The sequence below is a fragment of the Myotis lucifugus genome, unplaced genomic scaffold (assembly GCF_000147115.1).
Source record: "Myotis lucifugus unplaced genomic scaffold, Myoluc2.0 scaffold_524, whole genome shotgun sequence".
Lineage (NCBI taxonomy): Eukaryota > Metazoa > Chordata > Mammalia > Chiroptera > Vespertilionidae > Myotis > Myotis lucifugus.
This window is the reverse complement of record NW_005871572.1, coordinates 122659-140557: the sequence shown is the minus strand read 5'-3', so window position 1 is coordinate 140557 and position 17899 is coordinate 122659. Positions and strand designations below refer to the sequence as shown.

Below are 17899 nucleotides of genomic sequence, written 5' to 3'. Positions count from 1 at the left end.
CCACCCACCTACTCCCAAGGAGATAGCTACCCAGGTCCACTGGAATATGAGCCATATTGGCTTGCTTTGTCACTACCTGCAGTGCCCATGTGATTGAGAGGGCTGAGAAATACAATGCAAAGTGTTAAGTCAACAGACCATAAGAACCTGGACAACAGACCTCATTTCTATCACTCTCACCCTCACTTCTTTCTCTCCAGGAGCCCACTCTTCTGTCTGTTCCTTAAATGCACCAAGCCCATTGCCACCTCCAGGTCTTTGCCCTTGCTGTTTCCTCTACCCAGATACACTGCCCCCTAATCTGTGTGAGTCTGGCTCCTTCTCAACAAGCAGGTTCTAGATGAAATGATACCCCCTACCAATGGGCTCCCCTCTCCAGCTTATTATGCAACTTCCACCAAACCTTCAGGCATTCTCTATCATATTATATATGGTTTATTTTCTTTCTAGCTTTGAACTCCATCTTCTACTACCTTGTTTGTCTGTCTGCCCCACTATATTTTCAGCATCTGAAGAGCAGGGATCTTGCCTTCCTTGTCTGTCTCTGTATCCCCAGGGCCCAGAAAGTGCCTGTCATACAGTAAAAGCTCAATAAACATCCACTGAATATGGACACAAGGAAGATTTCACTCACTTAGATCGTTTACGTTACATATTCCTTTCAGTAACCAGGTACAACTTTAAAAGCTTAATTGTATTACTCAAATGTTCCCAGAGCATCATAAGTGGTGGATTTCAGAACTAAAAACAATCCCTTTGATTAGCTCAAAAGTTCCTGCTCTTTGGGCTTTAAAGTTTTCTTTTGAGTAAAAGCACATATTCTTTGCAAACAAACTCACTTGGAACCCCACAATATAAGACTAATAAAAATACAGGTGCTTAAACCAAAACCACAATGAAATTCCATCTCATGCCCATTAGTATAGATACTACCAAAAAAACAAAAACAGAAAATAACAAGTGTTGGCAAGGATGTGGAGAAATTGGAACTCTTGTGCACTGTTCATGGAAATGTAAAATGGTATACAGCTGCTGCATAAAGCAGTATGAAAATTAAAAATAGATTTACCAAATGATCCAGCAATCCCACTTTTGAAAACAGGATCTCCAAGAAATATTTGTACATTCCTGTTCCTAGCTAAAATGTGGAAGCAACCCAAGTGTCCATAAACAGATGAATGGATAAGCAAAATAGATATATGCATACAACTGGAATATTATTCAGTCTTCAAAAGTAAAGAAATTATGACATAGGCTACAAAATAGATGAATCTTGAGGACATTATGCTAAGTGAAATAAATTAGTCACCAAAAGACAAATACTATATATATGATTCCACATATATATGAGGTACCTAGAATAGTGAATTTCATGGAGACAAAAAGTAAAATGGTGATTTCTAATGGCTGGGAGGAGTGGGGAATGGGGACTTATGTTTAATGGGTATGGAGTTTAAGTTTGCAAGATGAAAAAAGTTCAGTGATGGATGATGGTGATGATTATACAATATATGAATGTTCTTAATACCAATGAACTGTACAATTAAAAATAATTACAATGGTTGCCTGCCCAGTGTGATTCAGTGGTTGAGTGTTGACTCATGAACCAGGAGGTCACCAGGTCAATTCCCATTCTGGGCACATGCCCAGGTTGCGGGCTCAATCCCCAGTGTGGTTGTACAGGAGGGAGCTGATCAATGATTCTCTCTCAGCGCTGATGTTTCTATCTCTCTCTCCCTCTCCTTCCCTCTCTGATATCAATAAAAGTGTATTTTTAAATAAAAACACTTATAAATGAGCTAACAAATTTAAAAGTGAAATGAATACTTAATATTGCATATCCAGAGGGCAGGAGAGGTAAAGAAGCATTTTCCCTTGAGGCATGAACTGTATTTGTCACAAGAGTGGATGTTTAGGTTACAGGTCACATGGGCCAGCCCTGAGTACCACATCCCAAGAGACATAAGTGCTTTTGTGTTCCCTGGTAAATTGGTTTTGTATGTGTTTGTAATATGAAGAGTCCTTCAGAGCATGAGGTCTAGGTCAGAATCCCTTCCTGCCTGTGTCTCAAAGTAATACCAATCTCGGTGCTTTGAAAGTTGGGATGTGTTAAGCAAATGATACCTCTTGTCTACCTCCAGGAGCACCAGTCCCAGAATGTCAACCTTATGCATGGTTTGTAGGTGTCAAGAGTTGCCATGAAAGACTCACTTATAGGCCCTGGCCAGTGAGGCTCAGTTGGTGGGTGCGGTCCTAGGCACCGAAAAGTAACCAGGGAAAGTGTGGAAAGATTGCATGCACAGAAAACCCTTCACAACAGGTCATGCAGCTGGTTTAAGAGAGAACCAGAACATTAGTTCTCCTTCATTGAGGACAACAAACAGAGCTCAAAGCACTTTCTTTAGTCACCATGCATCTTGCAGATGATGTCAGGCACCTGAGATGGTTTCACTTGGAAACACAAGGAAGTTTGCAAGGAAGAGTCACAACGTCAAGGTTCTTTCCTCAGAAGGGACCCATAAATGGAATAGCTTTTCTAAGATTTCATGAGCTGCCCAGGATACAGACACATGACAAATGGACTGATAGGAAAGGAGGGAGAGGGTAGGTTGAAGTAACAGCAGAAAATTCCCATATAGACCAATTGCAGGACTGAGAAGGAGGGTGGATGACCCCAATGAGGGAATATTGACCCTTCCCTCAGATATACTGACCTTTGGCTTCCTCTGTCACTGAAATAGTAGAGTAGCTCAGCTTATACTAAACAAACATGCTGTGCAAGCACATATCACAGGATGTGGTAAGAGGAGCATTTACAGAAAGATGAAGGGTATTTGGTATTTCTGTAAGGCAAGAAACTATGGATGCTCTAGGCACTATTATGAAATAATTATAGTAAGCACCTCATACAGGAAACACTTCATCTGAGAGATGATGCCCACAGGGCCCCAAGGGTAGTCCTGAAGCATAGTTAGTGCTCACTAAGCATTGGTTCCTGTTGTTCTTGGGCTGGAAGACCTGAGGCTAAGGAGCACATGTAGAGTATCACAGCCTGGTCTCTTGTTTATGCCAAGCTAAGTAACAAAGAGAGCTCATCTGATTCTTAAATGTCACCAATCATACTTGGGGGCCTGGAAGGGTGGGGTTGGAGGTATAAAGACTCAGGAAGTACACAAACACACTTACAAAATGTTTCCTACATTGGGGAAGTCAAGAAATGGCAGTAAGTATATTGTGAAATCAGACATTTGTTCCTTCATTTATTCTTTCACTGAATAAGCAAATATTCCGTGCAATGTAAGACACCTCTGTATACCACTTCCATTCTTTCACCTCATCTCCTACTCTGGCCACCACCTCAGCAAGTTCTGCACAGACTTTGTCCAGCTCCATGTAGATATCATCTGACGGCACTTTACTTTGGCCATCATGCATAGCCCTCTTTTCCTGTATCAGAGATTCTCTGATGCTGAGATGTAGAATGCCTACAGGAATCTGCTCAATACTCGGGCATGTACAACCTGGAAGTACTGAACAAGCACTCATGACTAAAGTGGAGGGCATTACAGCGAAGGAGGAAATCTGTGACTTGTCCTGTGGATGTCAGCCAGCCTCTGCCCTCAGCCACAACAGTGCTGAATGCAATGAGCTTGTGCAGAGACACTTTAGTGACAAGGATGGAGGCTACACGTGGTACCAACAGCATGGGATTTCTCTCATCAAGGCCAACTTAACTATTGCCACTACTGAATGTCTAACCTTACAGCAGCAGAGATGTCAAGTCTCAATATGGCCCCTCCCTCAAGGGCAGACATATTGAGTATCTTGAGAAAACAATCCTGCAAGAGAGAACAATCCAACCTCAGTGCCTTTGCCAGCTGGTAAGATTTACAGACAGCATGGTGTTTGCACAACACTGCCTCAGGCAAAATGTTCCATTTCATAGCAAATGAGATGAGTCAGTGGGCATATGGGATCCACTGGTATGACTATATACTTAATCACCCAGAAGCAGCCAAACCAAGAAAATGGTGTGGTATGAATAATTTAGCTAAGACAACAAACTTCAGGATTGAGACTCTCCACAATGCAATATATGCAGTAAACTAAAAGCCGATAGATGATGCCATGGCCCCAGTAACTAGAACATATAGGAACCAAGGAATTAATGTAGGATTGGTCCCTCTCTCCATGATTCTCCTTGATCTATTTGTGGTTCCCATCCCTGCAACATTAGGCTTTGCTGGATTAAGTTGGAGTAGGCTCTGCTAGGTTCCTGGGAAGGATGGGGACAATGATGATGCACGAGTATAGGGTTCCACTTAACCTGAAAGAACTAATAAAACCATCTGAAGGAGGCTTTCTAATGGATTTGACAAAACCAAGGCACAAACATATGGGAGGGAAGCAAGGGATGGACTGTATCATTCATATCTTTTGACCCTACCCCTTACCTCATCCACATGTTCAGTCATCACTCTTTTAGATTTACATAAGCTTCGTGAAAGTGTCTTGCTTCAGCCTGTACTTCATAACCCTAACTTCCTGTGTGGGGCTCCTCTGATCCTGTGATGTGGAACACCTGCAAGAACACAACACACACGCATGAGCAAACCAGAAGTGCGAGGAAATTATACCTGTGACCCACCATTGGTCAATGAAGGGTTGCTCCCATCATCTATTACTGTGTAACCAACCACCCAAAGCCGAATGGTATAAAATACAACTATTTTATTCTACTCACAAATTCTATGAGACAGAAATCCATACAGGGCACAGTAGGGATGGCTTGTCTCTGCTCCATGATGCCTGGGGTCTCACTGGGAAAACACAGGTGGCAATGAGTGACTCCAACGGATGGGGAATCACCTAGAACAGCACTGTCCAATATAAATATAATGCAGTCATATATGTAACATGAATTTCCTCATAGCCATATTAAAAAAGTAAAAAGAAACACATGAAATCAATTTTAATAATATATTTTCTCTAACACAATATATCCAAAATTTTATCATTTACGCATGTATTCAATATAAAAAAGAGACATGTTAACAATTTGATTTGGGGGGGAGGGTGGAGGGAGTACTAAATCTTTCAAACCAGGATGTAGTTTGTGCCTTCAGAACATCTTAATTTAGATTAGCCTCATTTATTTCTTTTCTATTTTAAGTATACTTTTTATTTTGAATTAATTGTAGATTCACATTTAGTTGTAAGAAATAAAAATAGACATGATACCGAGAGCACAGACAACTGAAGCAAAAATAAACACATGAGACTACTATGATATATAAAACTTTTGTACATTAAAGGACACAGTCAACAGAGTGACAAGGCAACCAGTAGAATGGGGAAAATTTACAAATCATATATCTGGTCATTTTTTTTGGGGGGTGTCTATTTTCTGTTATTCATATTGGGTGATTTCTATTGTTCTGTTTCTATTTTCTCTGTACCCACCCATTGAACATTTTATTTTGGTTATGGTATTTTCCAGTTGTATGATTTCCATTTAGTTCTTCTTTATATCTTCTACTTCTCACTTTCTATTTCTTTACTGAGGCTTTCTATTTTTTCATTTGTTTAAAGAGTTAGACTAGCCCCATTTAAAGTGCTCAGTAACCACATATGGCCTGTAGTTATATTAAGAAATACTATATAGTTCTAGAGGCTTCCTCACTCCTCTGCCTGGAACCTAGGCTGGGATGACCTAAAGGCTACACTCATGTGGGACTGTCTATCAGAACACCTGCATGTGGTTTGGGCTTCCTCACAGCATGGCAGTCTCAAGCTAGTAAGTCTTCTTACTGGTAGCTTAGAGTTCCAAGAGTGAGTGAGTATCCCAGTGATGAAGGTTTCAGCTCCATGGCTTTTTCCAACCTAGCCTCAGCGGTCACATGATTGAACAATAGTCACTAGCCTTCTCTGTTTCAAAAGAAAATATAGACCCTACTGTTTGATGAGAAGGGAGGGGGTCATAATGGCCCCATTTTCTAAATGCCACAGAGATGAAAACCAAGAGATAAATGCTTCGTCTCTCTCTTTCCCCAGGCAAAATATTCTGAGATGCATTCATAAGGCTTCTCAAAAATCTCAATAGAATCAAGAACTAATCCCCACAGCTGGCTGAGTTCCTCACTCCTGCTCCTAAGAATACTTCCCAATTTACCTAGTGCTCATGTTCTGCTTTCAGGGGAACCTAGACTAAGACCCTACCATATGCTAGTCCAGCTGTGGGCAAACTACGGCCCGCGGGCCGGATCCGGCCCGTTTGAAATGAATAAAACTAAAAAAAAAAAAAAAGACCGTACCCTTTTATGTAATGATGTTTACTTTGAATTTATATTATTTCACACAAACACTCCATCCATGCTTTTGTTCCAGCCCTCCGGTCCAGTTTAAGAACCCATCGTGGCCCTCGAGTCAAAAAGTTTGCCCACCCCTGTGCTAGTCACCAGGGAAACCACAGTAAACAAAGACGCAAAAATCCCTGCTCTCATGGAGTTATGTTCTAGAAGATACAAATATTAAAAGATTGTGAAGTAAAACATGTAGTATGTTAAGTACACAGGAGAAAAAGAAAGAAACTTGGGCAGGGGGAGATTATAATTTTAGAGGTCACAGAAAGATTTAATAAAAAGATAACTTTAGAGGAGGTTAGGGATAAAGTAATACAGATATTTGATGGAAGAGTGGTCAAGCAGAGGGAACAGAAATCTGGGTCAGCCTGCATAACTGAAGCAGAGTGAGTGAGGGGGAGTAGTAGGACATGAAAACAGAGAGCCAACAGGGGCCAGATCACATAGGAGCTTATAATAGAGAACAAACAGGGATCAGATCACACAGGGGCTTGTAATTCAGTATAAGAATCGGGCTTTACACTGAGTGGAATTAAAAAGCCATTTGAGTTCCACCCAATGTGGCTCAGTGGCTGAGTGTTGACCTATGAACCAGGAGGTCATGGTTAGATTCCCTGTAAGGGTATAAACCTGGGTTTCATGTTCAATTCCGGAGGGGAGGGGGCGTGCAGGAGGCAGCCAATCAGTTATTCTCTCTCATCATTGATGGTTCTATCTCTCTCCCTTTCCCTTCCTCTCTGAAATCAATAAAAATACATATTTTTTAAAAAGCCATTGAAGGGTTTCAAACAGGATTGAATTGATCTAACTTCCTTTTTAACAAAGTCACTATGGCTGCAACGTGCAGAATGAACTAAAGAGGGGCAAGGACAGAATCTCAGTGAGAGACAGGATGGCTTGGACCAGGTGGAGAGAGTAGAGTTGGTAAGGAATAAGATGCTGGACATATTTCCCAAAGAAAAGCCAACATATTTGTTAATGGAATTGGATGTGGGATATGAAACAAAGAGAGGAGTTCAGGGTAAATATTCTAGGTGAGGAGTCACAAAACCAGGTTTACACATTAGAGCAGCAGTTCTCAACCTATGGGTCTCGACCCCTTTGGGGGTCGAATGACCCTTTCACAGAGGTCGCCTAAATACATTCTGCAAATCAGATATTTACATTATGATTCATAACAGTAGCAAAATTACATTTATGAAGGAGCAACAAAAATAATATTATGATTCTTCACAACATGAGAAACTAACTGCATTAAAGATTCGGGGCATTAGGAAGGTTAAAAAACATTGCGTTAGAGCATTCCTTCTAGTGATCACCCCTGATAATAGGCTCTTGGTGCACTTGAACGTAGTTAATTCCTGAGGGAAAAACTCTGATTTAGAAGATTAACCAAATCTCCTAAGGAAGGATCTTTAATAAAATATGGTCACTCCTGTTGACTGTAAACAAAAAGTCAACTAGGTATTCTTTCTGCAAAAAGGAGTTGGGAAAAAGTAAAGATTGCACTCTAATATATACATACATGACCTTTACAAAGAGAAAGTAAGGAGTTCCTTTACAGAGAGAAAGGGGAAGTTAAGGGGCGAGGCTGTTTTAACCTCAGAGCTCAGTAAATCGTTAACATTCTTCCTATAGGGCTTTCATGATCCGCATAGGACTCAGTGATAGCAAACCTTTTGAGCTCGGCGTGTCAGCATTTTGAAAAACCCTAACTTAACTCTGGTGCCGTGTCACATATAGAAATTTTTTGATATTTGCAACCATAGTAAAACAAAGATTTATATTTTTGATATTCATTTTATATATTTAAATGCCATTTAACAAAGAAAAATCAACCAAAAAAATGAGTTCGCATGTCACCTCTGACACCCGTGTCATAGATTCGCCTTCACTGGCATAGGATGTGATTCCTATCTTGGCTAAGGTCCTTGTCGCCAATTTTGATACTCTTGCCTATATCCATTGGGCAGAAGGGAAAGCCCCAAATCATTGTTCCCCCAACTTCCTATTGCATTCCCAGGCTTGTTCCCTTTCTTAGAAATATCTGTTGTTGATTGTATAGCCAAAGAATAGCATTCTTCTGCCCTGTGACGTCCTGATCCTCCTCTTATAAATTCAAAGGCTGAGCTGGGTCCAGAGAATCAGGGAGCAAAGAGCCCAGGATCCTCAGGCCAGCACTGTCTGCACACTGGGGAGATGAAGGTCTCTGCAGCTGCTCTCTCCTTCCTCATCCTTGCTGCTACCCTTGGATCCCCTGCCCATGGATCCCTGGCCCATGAATCCTGGGATGATGGTGAGTTCCATGAGCCTTCTCACTGGGGACCAACTGAACGGTAACTTGCAGTTAGGGAGGACACAGAGGGACACTCTCCTGCAACATAGAGATGAATCTGGCACTTGTTTAAAAGCAGTAGCAGTAGCTATAGACCTTTTTCTGCAGCTTTTGGTCCTTGGGAAAAACCACATACAGAAGATTGGTTCCACTTGGGGAAACAATTCTCTCCCTTTTCATGGCCAGAATTATTTGATACTTTCTCTTAGCTGATATAGGACTATATGTAGAAGATCAAAAGAACTGTACTAAAATTATAAATCTGGAGAAAGAAGCATAGAACCCTACGTTAGAACCATTATATACCATGTGGAGTGAAACTATCATTTTGAAGAAGAAATGAGACAATCTCACCTAAGTCCACCTCATGATTCTATATTTAAAAACTAGTATCTAGCACTGTCTATGTACAAACAGGCACTGCTCTAATTGTATAATTGTCTTATAGATATTAATACATTGAATCATCAGGATTTTAGAGATGCTTAGGTGGGGCATGGCCAAACAAAGGTTGGAAACCACTGGTCTAGATGTATTTTGGAATGCAGAATCTTTCAGGTTTTACAAAGGTAATATTGCCCTGGCTGGTTTTCTCAATGGTTAGAGCATCGGCCCTCGGACAGAAGGGTCACGAGTTCGATTCCCAGTCTAGTGGATGGAGTTAGACTGAGAAATGGGTAGGAAGAGATACTTAGAAACTGCTGTCTCCCACTGACTTCTCTTTCCTTCTGTTTCTCCCAAACAGAACCAAGCATCGTGATGCATCAGTTGGATCCCAGAGGACCCTCTCTTGGTAAGTGAGCCTGGCCAGTCTAAGTCAGCAGTTGGGCATTGACCCAGAAACCATAAAGTCACTGGTTCAATACTGGGTCAGGGCACATGCCCAGGTTGCAAACTAAATCCCCAGTAGGAGCTGTGCAGACTCTCTTTCATGTTTCTATCTCCCTATCCCTCTTCCTTCCTCTCCTTCTAAAAATCAATGAAAATACTGATGTGTTTTTTTAAAGAAGGTAAATGTTTAGTTGTGGCATATATTTAAAAGTGGCTGGTGGGTACAGATCTGCTCAGTGGCTTCATTCTCCTTGTTTAGAGGACATGGGGAAAGAGAAAGGGTGCTGAGGATGGTGAACATCTACAGGGAAGATCAGATTGGGCCATGGGTCCCTCCTCCATAGATGACCTCTGTTCCTCCTGCCTGTCCTGGAGAAGGCTCACCTAGGGGAGAGGGTGCTCTCTGATGCCCCCTGCACGCATCAAACCTTCCACTTCTGGGAGAAATGGTCCTGGCCCTGTTGTGTCCTTGGCCTGGGTGCCTCAGACACAACTCAACCCGGGGAAGTGTGAAGCAAGGAGATGCCAGCAAATGCTGTAGAGGAGGAAAACATGCCCTTTGAGCCCTGTGCCTTCCCACCCTCCCCAGTACATTGAGGGAAGGAGGAACGGAAATAGTCTTTTCTAAAGACTGTCTTTTCCCTTACTATAGGCATTCGTCCTGCTGACTGCTGCCCGTCCTATACACCACGAAAAATCCGATGCAAATCCATGAAAAGTTACTTTTTAACGACCAGTGGGTGCTCCCAGCCTGCTGTCATGTAAGTGCCAAGCATACCAGCCATATCTTGGGAGGAGGGACCTGATGATGGATGGATGCCCATAAAAGTCACATTCTCTGGATCCTGCAAGGTCAAGGGAGGCTGTGTCCTCATTCTTATCCTGATCCTGCAGAGCATCAGATATGACATGTTCCCATTGAAGATGGAAGCTAGGAAAGGAAGGAGATAGCAGGAGCAGGTCTGCACCAGGAAACTCCCATGAGTCACTAAGGAAGTCTCACAGGCTGAGGAAGCGTCTCAGAGAGGAGACACCCTGAGCAGAGAAAGGAACAAGCTGGGCTGAGTGGAGAATCTGAAGGGCCAGGAAGATGGGGCTCCCCATCTCTATTTGCAGAACCCTCCTCAATGTGTAACCTTTCTCCTCCTTGTTCCCCAGCTTCACCACCAAAAAGGGGAAGATTGTCTGTGCCAACCCCAATAAGGCGGACGTTCAGGATTGTGTAACGAACCTGAAGCAGGATCAGGCTCTGGAGAACCTGAGCAGGATTCATTTGATCTACTGAGCAAATTGTTGACTGATAAGAAGGGATACTAGGTCCCAGCCACCCATATCCATTCTCTCTTTCCTCACCTCCTGGAAGCTTCTTGGCCGGAATTATTTTGTCAAAAGGAAGAATTATTGTTCTATTCTGGTTATAAAAACTGCATTGATAAAACGCATCCAATTTAACTTCACTTGACCTTTGAGAGAAAAGAAATGCAGGAATTGCTGAACTTTGGATTTGTGTTTTTCAAAATGAGACATCAGTATCATTTTTTAAGAAGCTAAAAACATGACTTCTTCAGCCCAGGCCAGCATGGCTGAATGGTTAGAATGTAGGCCCTCACACCAAAGGGTCTTAGTTTTAACTTCCAGTCAACAGCAGTACCTGTTTTGCAGGTTTGATCCTGACCCTGATGGGGTGCATGTGGGTGGCAATGAGTCGATGCATCTCTCTCATATTGATGTCTGTCTCTCTCTCTCCTCTCTCTCTCTCTCTCTCTCTCTCTCTCTCTCTCTCTCTCTCTCTCTTTCTCTCTCTCTCTCTCTCCTCTCTTCCCTCCCTCTCTCTCTCTCCTCTCTTCCCTCCCCACCTCCTTTCCACTGTCAATGGGAAAAAATATTGAGTAAGATCTCATTCAAATTTGACAGATCGCATATATGTCAAAGATGTACTTCACCTATTAATGAGGGAACCATACTGATTCTATTATCATCTGAGGAACAGAGATTTATACAGTTAGGTGGGGGTGGCATTCTGAAATTTGGTTAACTTAGAGAAAAATGAAATAATATTCAATATTGCAATATAACTGTAACTTTTGCAATTATCTTTTCTACCGAAAAAAAACAAACCCCACACATTTTCATCAGTGCTGGACAAAAATTTACAAGTTAACATGTAAGTGGTCTGATCAATAGTAAATAGAGCATCAATCAAAAGTTCATTCTCCTCACCCCTCACAGATGAAAGGAGTCCTGGGGTGGGCCTTTTAGACAATTTCCCAATGTAATTGAAAGGCATGCAGTTATCCTGTTGCCTTATTTCCGTTTGGAATGTTTTTTCTTAATAGATATACTTCATAAAAGATGTCGTCTTTAAACTTAAAGGACATTAAGGAAAACATTTCAAGTTGAAGTTAATATCAGTTTTACATCCGTACCTTTAGAGCCTATACATTTATATTTACAATTAGTAATCTTGGTCAACTGTCTCATAAAACTCAGAAGAAAGCACTGAATTCTAAACAACCAGAAAGCTTTTCTATGCGTCTATCATAAAGGCTGCATAGATTAATGGTTTGAAATAAATAGATTTTGCCCCAGCTTCCTTTTTATAGGTATTCATCTCAAAAGGCTTGAAAAACCAAGAGTATATGAGGATCAGTCTCTAGAAAAACGAGAAGCACCCAGGCATACTCAGCCAAAAATATGAGTTCTGTGTGACTTAGTCGATATAGAGATAGAAAATCATATAGAGAAAATATTCCTGCTGCAGAGAGGAATTTTGCCACAGAACTCAGTGTACTAAACATAAGGACTTAGGCACTATGGCCTGAGCTTATGTTTATGTTTCCTGTGAGATCATGAGTTACTAGAAGGGTAGGACCCTGTCTTACCCATCTTTGTGTCTACAGTACTAGTTACAGTGCCTAGCATATTCTCTTTTCACTAGTTTATTTTTTATAGTATATTTTTATTGATTTCAGAGAGGAAGGGAGAAAGAGAGAGAGAGAGAGATCAATGATGAGAGAGAATCATTGGTTGGCTGACTCCTGCATGCCTGCTACTGGGGATCGAACCCACAACCTGGACAAGTGCCCTTGGCCAGAAATGAATCTGGGACCCTTCAGTCCTCAGGCCATCGCTCTATCCACTGAGCCAAAACAGCTAAGGCTAACTTGATTGTTGGTTGGCTTTTTAAAAATTGATTTTTTACAGAGAGGAAGGGATTGGGATAGAGAGTTAGGCACATCCATGAGAGAGAAATATCGATCAGCTGTCTCCTGCACACCCCTCACTGGGGATGTGCCCACAACCAAGGTACATGCCTTGACCTGAAATGAACCCGTGACCCTTCAGTCTGCAGGCCGACACTCTGTCCACTGAGCCAAACCAGCTAGGGCTAACTTATTTATTGATTGGCATTTTTTAATGAATGGGAATACTTATGCTAGCATGAAATAATTATCTTACAGTGTATTTCACAGTAGAAGTAATGAATGACCTAATCTATTGAGCAGTTAGTTATCTCATTTGTCTTCCTCCAAACTGTTTGTCAGGCTTAGAACCCAGATGGCAGAGGTACCCAAGAAGATCAATACAAAAGTGGTTGTCCCTTGAAAGGTTTGATAATTCAAAGGGCTATTTGTAGTATCATGTGAGGTTCCTTATAATCACTTCCCTTAAGCCAAAAAGAATTCATTTTCTAAAGAGCACCATTAATTAGCTTAATAAGGATTAATGACATACAAGGCTCTAGGTGCCATAGACAAAGGATCATAACTGAATTTTTATAGAAAAGAACATCTTATATCTCAATAAATAGAATTATTAGGCAAGCATTTCATCTTTGACAAGGAGGATGAAGAGATTTTTATTTTGTAATTAGTATCGTTAGGGGCATTTTTGATATATTTACTTATGTAGACATTTCTAACTATACCACTTAACCATCATTTTTAAATTATGTTTTTAGTGATTTCAGAGGGAGAAAGGGAGAGGGAGAGGGAGATAGAAACATAATGAGACAGAATCGCCCCCAGGATTGAGCCTGAAACCTAGGCAGGTGCCCTGACTGGGAAGCAAATCATGACCCCCTGGTTCATGGGTCACTGCTCAACCACTGAGCCATATTGGCTGGGCTTAACCAGCATTTTATTTTTTAACTATTTTTTTTATTGATTTCAGAGAGGAAGGGAGAGGGAGAGAGAGAAACACCAATGATGAGAGAGAATCATTGATTGGCTGCCTCCTGCACGCCCCCTACAGGGGATCAAACCTATAACCCAGGCAGATGCCCTTGACAGAAATCAGAACTGGGAGCCTTCATTCTCTATCCACTGAGCCAAACCAGCTAGGGCTTAACCATCATTTTAAACATTTATTTTTAATACTAGAGGCCCGGTGCACAAAAATTTGTGCACTTAGGGGGGGGAGGGAGGTCCCTCAGCCCGGCCTGTGCCCTCTCGCAGTCTGGGACCCCTCAGAGGATGTCCATCTGCTGGCTTAGGCCTGCTCCCCGGGGGATTGGGCCTAAGCTGGCAATCAGACATCCCTCTGGCAGCCCGGCAGCCCTCGGGGGATGTCCACTTGCCAGCAGGGAGCAGGCCTAAGCTGCAGTCGGACATCCTTAGCGCTGCTGAGGAGACAGGAGAGGCTCCCACCACCACCGCTGTACTGGCAGCCATCAGCCTGGCTTGTGGCTGAGCAGAGCTCCCCCTGTGGGAGCACACTGACCACCAGGGGGCAGCTCTTGCATTGAGCGTCTGCCCCCTGGTGGTCAGTGTGTGTCATAGTGACCAGTCATTCCCAGTCTTTCTGCTGTTAGGGTCAGTTTGCATATTACCCTTTTACTATATAGGATAGAGGGCTGGTGCACGGGTGGGGGCCGGCTGGTTCTCCCTGAAGTGTGTCCCGGATCAGGGTGGAGGTCCGGCTTGGGTGCCTGGCCAGCCTGGGTGAGGGGCTGATGGCTGTTTGCAGCTGGTCACACCCCGTTCAGGGTTGGGGTCCCCACTGGGGTGCCTGGCCAGCCTGGATGAGGGGCTGATGGCTGTTTTCAGGCTAGCCACACCCCCTTTAGGGTTGGGGTCCCCACTGGGGTGCCTGGCCAGCCTGGATGAGGGGCTGATGGCTGTTTTCAAGCTCCCAGCCTCTCCTTTTCCTCTTTTTTTATTCTGGGATTTATTTACCTTCTATAATTGAAACTTTGTTGCCGTCACTGGAGCTGAGAGCGGGCTCCAGCTCTGAGGCCACGGCCTGCTGAAAGCAGGTATCTGGGGTTTGTTTAGCTTCTATAATTGAAACTCTGTTGTCATCACTGGAGCTAAGAGCTGGGTCCTGCTCGAACCAGCTCTGTGGCCATGGCCAGCTGAAAGGAAGTATCTGGGGTTTATTTACCTTCTATAGTTGAAACTTTGTTGCTTTGAGTGTAGCTTAGAGCCAGGCCTCGGCAGGCGGGGAACCTTGGCTTCCTCCATCACTGGAGCAAGCAAGCCTCCTGCTCACTTCAGCTGCGTGGCTGCCGGCTGCCATCTCGGTTGGGTTAATTTGCATATCTTGCTATTTAGCCAATTGGAGGCATAGTGAAGGTATGGTTAATTACCATGTTTGCCTATTATTAGACAGGATTAGTATAACAATTCCTACATTGAAATCCTTAACACCAGTCTGCTCTCTTGGTAACTTAATATGTTCTTAATAATATTGTTTACATAACTCATCTGATTAATTAAACATTTAATGTATAAATGTTCATCTAATTTAGATTACTGGTATATTATTAAAAAATTCTAAGTTAATGGCATTTAAATTAATGCAAGTGTTCTATATTTATTGTCCTATAGAAGACAATTTGAGGTGAAGCTGAATTCCTCTCTTCTTTTACAGCCCTTCAAAAGTGTCAAAACCATTATGGGTTGTAAAAACACACACCATAGGCCCAATTTCATCCATGGGCCCTAAATATAAATATAAATGAATATAAATATAAATATAAATATACATATAAATATACATATAAATATAAGCAGATGATATATGAACACTTATATAACAAGGCTCATATGGATGTGTATGATAATTCAGACCTCATTACCACTTTTCCTCTATAATTAAAAAGTTTTTCCTGTCTATACCTTGTCTATATGATTATAAAATTGAAAATGCATGGGAGATATTAAATGGTAGAGATGGGCTGGAGCCCTACACAACTTACAGAATTGTAGAATTTTATTCCTGGCAGAAATTGTAGAGATTACCTGATTTGAACACCTTCGTTATTTTATATATAACTAAAAACTCATGAATAAATATAATTTATAATTAACTTACAAATACTTGAAGAATAGCAGGCCTTCAAATGAATCCTTGTGTAATTCTTTCAAATTATTTTCGCTGAGAATTTTGAAAAAATGTAAGTTATTTCTTTTTGTTTTTAAATATATTTTTATTGATCTTAGAGAGGAAGGGAGAAAGAAAGAGAGAAACATAGATGATGGGAGAGAATCATTGATCAGCTACCTCCTGAATGCCCCACACTGGTGATCTAGCCCACGACCCCGGCATGTGCTCTGACCAGAAATCAAACTGGTGATCTGATTCACAGGTCAACCTTCAACCACTGGGCCATGCCGGACTGGTTGTAAAGGTTATTTCTGAATCAAAATGCAAAATAACTAAAACTATTTACTGCACAGAAATATATATATGGAAAACCTGGGTAAATGTGCCATGAAAATATCCTAATTTTTATTTAAGGATGGTGACCTCTGCTCTTTTTTCATTCAAACCTTTCTTCTCATGTCCTCCTTTGTATCCATCTGTCTCCATCACTCACACATCCAAACACACACACACACATACACACACACACACACACACACGGATTTAACCCATGTAAGTCTTATTTGGATTGTAATGTATCAAATAAGGTGCAAAACTGCCATTCTCTGGAGCATTTTCTCAATCCTTTGAGATTTTGCTTCCCAGCAATTATCAGTTTGGCTCAAATAAACTCACAAAAATTCTCTACAGGTTTGAATATTTCTTAGGTTAACATAACCCAAACTGATCCATTTCCTCAACATAATTTTAAAACCACACAGCTAGGGGTGCAAAGGGGAGCAAGATTGTGTGTGTGTGTGTGTGAAAGAGAGAAAAAGGAGAGAGGGAGAGGGAGAGGGAGAGGGAGAGGGAGAGGGAGAGGGAGAGGGAAAGGGAGAGGGAGAGCAGGGAAGGAGAGAAGGTGTTTAAATCCGCAAGTCCCTTTTAAAGAACAGATATATAATAAAAACCTAAAGGAAACCACATTAGAAACACAGAGAGGTTTGCAAAACAAGAGGCTTCTTTCATCCCCAAAATACCAAACCAACACAAGGGGAGAAAAAATGAATGCAGTGGATCCATGGGCCAAAGTTTCGGTCCTGCCTCATGGAGACACTGCACTGGGGCAAATTTTGAAGAGGAAAATGGGAGGGCTGGGGGCAGAGAAAGAGCGAGCCAGTATGTGGCCTGCAAACTGCTACAAGGCAACCTCCATGAACAATGCGCCTCTGTCCTCTGGTAGATGTAGGTGTGCTGTTGTGTTGTGCTGTGTGTGTTTCTGTTGTGTGTGAGTGTCACTCGATGTGCCCTGGCATTTCCCCTCAGTCGGGGGAGTGGAGGTTGGGGTTCGGGTTTGGGAGAGCTCGGGTGAGGGCAGAGGAGGTGGGCAGGAGCCCGCAGCCATGGGCTGGGTGGGTACCTGTAGGCGCTGTGCCTCCTGAAGCTGCTTTCCGTGCAGTCACTGGCTGAGTCGTCCTCTTCCTCGTCCTCCCCTCCTCTTCCTCGGCGTCCTCGGAGTCCAGGGCCTCCTCTGCTTCCCGGCCTTGTCGTCCTCTTCTCCTTCGTGGTCAACGTACACCACAAAGCACTTGGGTCTGAGCCATGGAGCCCCTTATGGCCCCGGGCACTGGGGGTGGGTCTGGGGAGGTGGGGGAGGAGCTGGCGGCTGCTACCTGGGGTGACTGCCTCTCCTGCCGCCCCGGCCCGCCCGCATCATCTAGGTCCCCACCTCAGCCACCTTGTCCTGCAGGGGAAGCGCCACCAGGGGAGCGGAAGTGCTGCCAGGGGAGCAGAGCCCTAGATGGGTCCGCAGGTGGGCGGGGGCGGGGCCAGGGCTGCCTGGGTGGACTGGCACTTGGGCAGGGGCGGGGCCAGCGCTGCCTGGTCATCAGAGCACATCATACTGAGCCATTGAACTTCTGGTCTCCCAGTCGAACTCCGGAGGAGACAGTTTGCATATTAGCCTGGAAAAACCCCATACAGTTTTATATATTTACATTCCATACCCTGCTAAGTTCGCAGAAATGAAAGATTTTGCAACATAGCAACACAAGCAACTAAA

General features: G+C 42.9%; 2 protein-coding genes across 4 annotated transcripts in view; one reads left to right on the top strand and one right to left on the bottom strand.

Annotated features, from left to right (window-relative positions):
* The window catches only part of LOC102425823 (leucine-rich repeat-containing protein 37A-like), a 133887-nt gene that overhangs the window by 56702 nt on the left and 59286 nt on the right, over positions 1-17899 (bottom strand). The window contains exons 12-13 of the mRNA XM_023745212.1: positions 4745-4820; positions 4455-4582 (exon numbers count right to left, since the gene is read on the bottom strand). Coding sequence (XP_023600980.1) covers positions 4455-4465 — 11 coding nt within the window. The 5' untranslated portion in view covers positions 4466-4582; positions 4745-4820. The remainder of the gene's footprint in view (positions 1-4454; positions 4583-4744; positions 4821-17899) is intronic.
* LOC106694584 (C-C motif chemokine 23-like) overlaps positions 8472-17899 on the top strand; it is a 50334-nt gene continuing 40906 nt past the window's right edge. Inside the window, exons 1-4 of one of the 3 annotated variants that reach the window (XM_014446315.2) lie at positions 8472-8658; positions 9443-9490; positions 10181-10289; positions 10687-10985. In XM_014446315.2, coding sequence (XP_014301801.1) covers positions 8562-8658; positions 9443-9490; positions 10181-10289; positions 10687-10813 — 381 coding nt within the window. In that variant the 5' untranslated portion in view covers positions 8472-8561 and the 3' untranslated portion in view covers positions 10814-10985. Of the gene's footprint in view, positions 8659-9442; positions 9491-10180; positions 10290-10686; positions 10986-17899 lie in introns of those variants that run through there. The other 2 variants (XM_023745217.1, XM_023745219.1) reach the window with 2 other exon arrangements.